Source organism: Nicotiana tabacum, chromosome 10 (genome assembly GCF_000715075.1).
Source record: "Nicotiana tabacum cultivar K326 chromosome 10, ASM71507v2, whole genome shotgun sequence".
Classification (NCBI taxonomy): domain Eukaryota; kingdom Viridiplantae; phylum Streptophyta; class Magnoliopsida; order Solanales; family Solanaceae; genus Nicotiana; species Nicotiana tabacum.
This window is the reverse complement of record NC_134089.1, coordinates 168,931,107-168,937,324: the sequence shown is the minus strand read 5'-3', so window position 1 is coordinate 168,937,324 and position 6,218 is coordinate 168,931,107. Positions and strand designations below refer to the sequence as shown.

General features: G+C 36.7%; 1 protein-coding gene across 1 annotated transcript; it reads right to left on the bottom strand.

The window, feature by feature from the left end:
- Positions 1 to 1,886: 1,886 nt before the first annotated feature.
- LOC142165522 (uncharacterized) lies at positions 1,887 to 3,638 on the bottom strand. The gene is made up of 3 exons (XM_075224059.1): positions 3,560 to 3,638; positions 3,357 to 3,448; positions 1,887 to 2,846 (listed from the first exon to the last, which is right to left on the bottom strand). Exons 1-3 carry the CDS (start codon positions 3,636 to 3,638, stop codon positions 1,887 to 1,889), a joined length of 1,131 nt encoding a protein of 376 aa, XP_075080160.1.
- Between the last annotated feature and the right edge of the window lie 2,580 nt (positions 3,639 to 6,218).

Sequence of the window (6,218 nt, the reverse complement as noted above, 5' to 3'; positions counted from 1 at the left end):
CATTGATGGTTCTTGCTTACTCCAACAGAATACCTATGGTATTGGTGGTATATTTCGTAATCATCTAGGAGACTGTATCATAGGATTTGCAGGGAAAGCAATACCTGGGCCACCTATCCAGATAGAACTTCTTGCTTTGCTCATGGGCTTGAAAATTGCTGTGCACAAGAAACTCACACCACACATCATTGAGACAGATGCACAAGCCTTATTCGGTATGTTTCATAGCACTACAATACAATATACTAATATACCTAATGATTGCAGGTTATTACTCCTACAGCTGGATAGCCCCCCTCTCCACAATATCTACAGGGAGCAAAATAGTGTGGCAGACTGCTTGGCCAACTATGGAGCTCAACATGCAAAGGAAATCTGTCTAGTTTTTGAAAGTCCACCACCTTTTTCTTCAAATCACCATGAACAAGATCAAGCAGGGCTGCTTAGAAGAAGAATGATTAAAAATCAGTCTATTATGTGTAATATTAGATCTACGACTACTACTGTACTCAATAACTCTAGTAAGATCTTCCCTAGTTCAAGTTTAGCTTGTAGTCTTGGTTCCTGTACAAGGACCTTAGCACTAACTATTCTTACTGTAAATATGATGTCTCTAAGGCATTTTGTAAACGACTCTCTTCTACGAGCTTAGCTATAATATAGTTATCTTTTCCACCAAAAAAATATGGGTTAAGATATTTAAGAGTGGGCTAATGTAAGAGAATGGGTGGTAGGTTTTTTCCTTCTTTAAAGTAAATTATTTAGGCTTCTTTGTATTAATTACTTGGACTATAATTTAACACTTTAAACATATAAAAATCTAATATTTATGTATTTGATAATATTAATATAGCATTGTTTTAAGCAAAATTATTGAAGAGCAAGAACTATATAAAATAACTTGTCCAAGGTATTAAAACCCAAGAAACATAAAGAAATTAATTGAAGAAAAAGGAGGACAAAATTGGGTATCAATAGAATGCATAAATTGGCTAAAAACGGTACTGCAAAACTGGTATCTGATCGTGTACTAGTCAAGTATAACAATCTGCCAAGGAGTCTCTGATATATACCATGGTCTTCAAGAGGGGCATCATCAGTCATCCCAACATGTGCATCAAAATTTGAAGATGTCAACTTCAAGTTAAGTTCCAAGGGAGCACCAACTGATTTAGCTCCGATCAAACCCATGTCTGAGATCAATTCAAGGGTATACTTCCGCTGATGCATAATAATGCCCTCTTTGCTTCTGGAAAATTCTATGCCAAAGAAATACCTCAGCTCACCAAGATCCTTGATCTTGAAACTGGACTGTAAACATGCCTTAGTTTGGAGAATCATAGTTGAGTCATCTCTCGTAATCAAGAGATCATCGACATAAACCAAAACTATGACAAACTTTCTTTGAAATTGTCTAGTAAACAGAGAATAATCCAAATGACTTTGAACAAAACCATAAGACAACAAGGCAGAAGATAATTTTAGATTCTACTGCCTCGAAGCCTACTTAAGGCCATACAATGATATAAGCAACTTATAAACCTGTTGAGGACCATTAGAACTATGAAAACTTTGGGATAAAGTCAGATACACTTCTTCATCTAAATCACCTTGCAAAAATGCATCATATACATCCATTTGATGGATCGTCCAATGCTTGGTTGCAGCAACGGCCAGAACACACCTAACAGTTACCATTTTGACTACGGGAGAAAAGGTTTCTTGGTAATCCAAGCCTTCTTGCTGGCTATAACCTTTTGTTACCAGTCTTGCCTTAAACCTCTCCACCTCTCCTGTATATTTATACTTAATTTTATACACTTACTTAAAACCAATTGCTCTTTTACCTGTAGGCAAATGTATTGCCTCTCATGTATTTTTATCCTCTAAAGTTTGTAATTCAACTTCCAAAGCCTCAATCCACCTAGTATCTTTGGAAACTTGAGTATAACTCTTAGGCTCAACATTAGCAGAGAATTTGGTGAGGAACTTTGATACCTTGGTGTTAAAGTATCATAACTTACAACACCAAACAATGGATAGAGGCAAGTATTTGTAGCTTTGCTAGGGACAACAAAATCCTTCAACCAAATAGGTGGTTTAAATATCCTTCCAAATTTTCTCTGTGGTGGCTCAGGATTAATAACAGGTGCATGGGTAGAAAGTGGTAAGTTTGTAGTGATGGAAGATGGATCTGTAATGTCAAAGACCTCTGCATCATGTGAAGCTATTGTTGATGGCTGGTCGGGGATATGTGGTGGACTAAAAATAGGATCATCTAGTGTAGGAGAAGGGGTAGACATAATTGGAAAAGAGAAGTCCTGATCTAGTGCCTTTGAACTAAAAGTAAATATGTTATCATGAAAGAGAACATCTCTGCTAATGAAGATTGTTTTGTGCTCCATGTCATATAACTTGTAACCTTTTTGAAAAATCCCATAACCAAGCAACACAAATGGTATGGCTCTAGGACTGAATTTGTCTTGTCTAGGCAATGTTGTTGCATAACAAAGGCACCCTATTACTCGCAAATGAGACAATGAAGGCACTCTGTTGTGCAATACTTCAAATGGAGATTTGTTTCCCAAGATAGTAGAGGGCACTCTGTTAATTATATACACAACAACTTCCAGACAACATCCCCAAGACCTAGATGGTAAGTGACCCTGGAATTTAATAGCTCTAGCTATCTCAAGGATATGCCTATGCCTCCTCTCGACAACCCTATTTTGTTGAGGAGAATAAGGGCAAGAACTCTGATGAATTATCCCATGTGACTTGAACAACTCACCGCAAAGGCTATTAAAAAATTCTGACCCATTATCAGACCTAAAAGCTTTAATTTCCTTTCAAATTGGTTCAAAATCATGGCAATGAATGATTTAAGCAGAATAGACACATCAAATTTAACTCGCATCATAAAAACCCAAGTCCATCTAGAGAAATCATCCACAAGAGTAAGAAAATAGTTTATTCCATTATAGGTGGAGACTTTGAAGGGCCCCCAACATCCATATGAATCAATTCAAAAGGTGCAACCGCTCTACTGTTACTATGAGTAAAAGGAAGTCTAACTTGTCTAGCTAATGGACATATGCCACAATGTTCCAATGTAAGACTACATTTATTTTTCAAAACATAAATTCTTCTTAGAATTGCCATAGGCACATGGCCCATCCTCTTATGCCATAACTCTGAATCTGTTATCTCTCTTACTGCCAAAAATTTCATCTGCTCCTTGACTCCAACATTTTCCTTTGGTCTCAAGATGTAAAGTTCTTATTCTTTCTTACCAATCCCCTTTACCATCCCAGTAAGTGGTCCTTAAAGATAAAGAAGTTAGGATAAAAACTAACAAAGCATTGCAAAGCCTTAGTCAGCTTTGAAACTGACAACAGGTTGAATTTAGATGCTGATACAGACAATACGTCTCTAATAAGATCACCTCCTGTCAAGTGGCAATTTCTTACATGAGTAATCTGAGTGGAATCTACAGTAGGCATTTGAACATGTCCTGAGTTTTCTATTTTAGTAGCATCAACCAACAACGGTTCATTACCTGCCATTTGATTAATAGCCCATGTGTCTACTATCCAAGTAGGACTAGAATCAAAATCAGATAAAGATATACCTGCCATGTGTGCACTAGGTTCACCAATTGAAGTTTTTTTTGACAAATTGAGGATTTGTGAATACTACTCAGGAGTAAAGACTGGTGTTGTCATAGGTGTGAGTGGACGAGGAGAAGAAGCAACATTTCCATCTGATTGTGCCAAGTTTCCACTCGACAAAATACCTCTCTTTTTTGGCTTAAAATTAAGAGGATACCCTATAATTTTATAGTAATTTTCCATGAAATGACCTTTCATGTTGCAAAAGTCACATTTCATTAACTTGAAACAATTATCCCTTGAATGACCTCGTGTGCGACAATAATCACACTCCAGATTATAATTCTTATTCCCCTGCCTCTGACCAGAATGTTTAGCAGTAAATAGGGCAGTAGGCTCCATATTTTCAATCAGTGCACAATGCCTTCCTGCAACCATTTTTTGACTTTCATCCTGAAGTAGCATTGCATATGCTTGATTAACGTTAGGAACGTGTGACTTCATCGAGATCTGGCTATGTGCCTGGCTATATATGTCATTGAGTCCCTAAGAAATTGTAAAAAGTGTTGATATTGTAAATGATTAGCATATTCCTTGGATTTTGCACATCCACATGAAGGAGGCGGCATCAATCATATTCATTCCATAAGTCTTTCAATTTGGAATAATACATAGAGATGGATGAAGTACCCTGTGTTAAGATGAAAATTGCCTTATGCATATAAAACATGTGAGAATTTTTCACCTTATCAAAGTGCTCTCGCAGGTCCTCCCAAATAACATAAGCATTGGAACGAAACAGCCCTCCACTAAGCAAATCACGACTAACATTATGCAAAATCTATGATTTTACCATTGCATTACAGCGATCCCAGTGATTAACAAAATTATGTCCATAAGTGTCTCGCATAATAGTACCTTAAACGAAACCTAGTTTATTCCCAGTCAACAAAGAAACTTCTATGGCCTGTCTCCATAGAGTATAATTCTCCATGAAGATTAGAGGCAACCCAATCCAAAGCGAGCTCGAATCATCCAGAGCATGCAAATACAGTGGGTGATTATGGTCAATCGCAATCATATTTTGCGCAGTTGCGTTATCGATTACCATGAAATTTAGGGCTCAAAACACCTAAAAAAACTCGAATTCACCAAAAAGTACCCGAGAAATCTCTCAATTTTCAACTGCCATCGGAGAAAATCCCTAGATTCAATCAATTAGGGCTCTGATACCATGTTAAATCTTCATTGATGTCACGACCCAAAAATCCCTCCGAAGGAGTCGTGATGGCACCTAGTCTCTAAACTAGGTAAGCCTGACATTAACTAAAATAACATTGATATTTATTAACTTAAAATAATATTTCTCTAAACAATTTACCATTCCCAAAACCGGTAGTACATGTCATAAGCTTTTCTAAGAGTAGTTATACAAAATAAATACATCACTATTCCGAACAAAAGGAACATATAGAAATAAGTACAATTGAAGGTGACTCCGAGGATCGCGAAGGCTGCAGCAGGTACCTCGAGTTTCCACTGCAACGAACAGCTACTATTGATCAATACCTGGATCTGTACACAAAAATGTACAGAAGTGTAGCATCAGCACAACCGACCCCATGTGCTGGTAAGTGCCTAGCCTAACCTCGGAGAAGTAGTGACGAGGCTAGGACCAGACTACCAAATAAACCTGTGCAATATAGCGTACAAAATAATAGGAAACAGATAACAATGATGGCAACAATGATCAACTAGTGATATAAATAGCAGGCCACAAGAACACCATAAATGTTTCTCAACAAAAAATAGATACAAGTGCAATCAATTTATCAAGTCCTTCAAATATAAATCTTTCGCTTATAAATCCTTCAAGTAATAATCTCTAAGATACATGCTTTTCAATGAACAAATTTCGAATATATTTCCTTTAAATAAATATCTGTCAAATAAGCATCTTTCGAATATAATTCTTTCGAGTAAAGGTCACCTTGTGACGCCTCATTCACTTAACATAAAGTAGAGTACAGCTTCCAACCCAAATAGGAAATTGACAAGAAAAAAAATGAAGTTAATTTTAGAAATCATTTGATAAAGAAGATACGCTTTTCAATTAAAGTACAACATCGAATGAATCATTACTTTTAATAGGAGAAGTCAATCATTCAAAACATAGTAGAAATTCCTTTTTAAGTAAAGTACAACCTCAAACAATTTAAGAAAAATTTAGTTGAGAAATCAATTGAGTTAAAAATGTAACAATTGTTGAAAATGGGGGTATTGAACATAAAAAAAGAAAAAGATAAAAACAGAATATTAAGAGAATTATAAAGGAATCAAAATCCAACCACTAACAAGAATAAGGAAAACAAAGGCAAATTCACTTTCTTTTCACATCTTGTTGCAGGCGTGCAACCCGATCCCATTTTCTGTATCTCGTGGCAGGCGTGCCACCCGCTCCCATTTCATGTATCTCGTGGTAGGCGTACCACCCGCTCCTATTTCATTATATCTTGTGGTAGGCGTACCACCCGCTCCCATTTTATTATATCTTGTGGTAGGCGTACCACCCGCTCCCATTTCATTTTATCTTGTGGTAGGCGTACC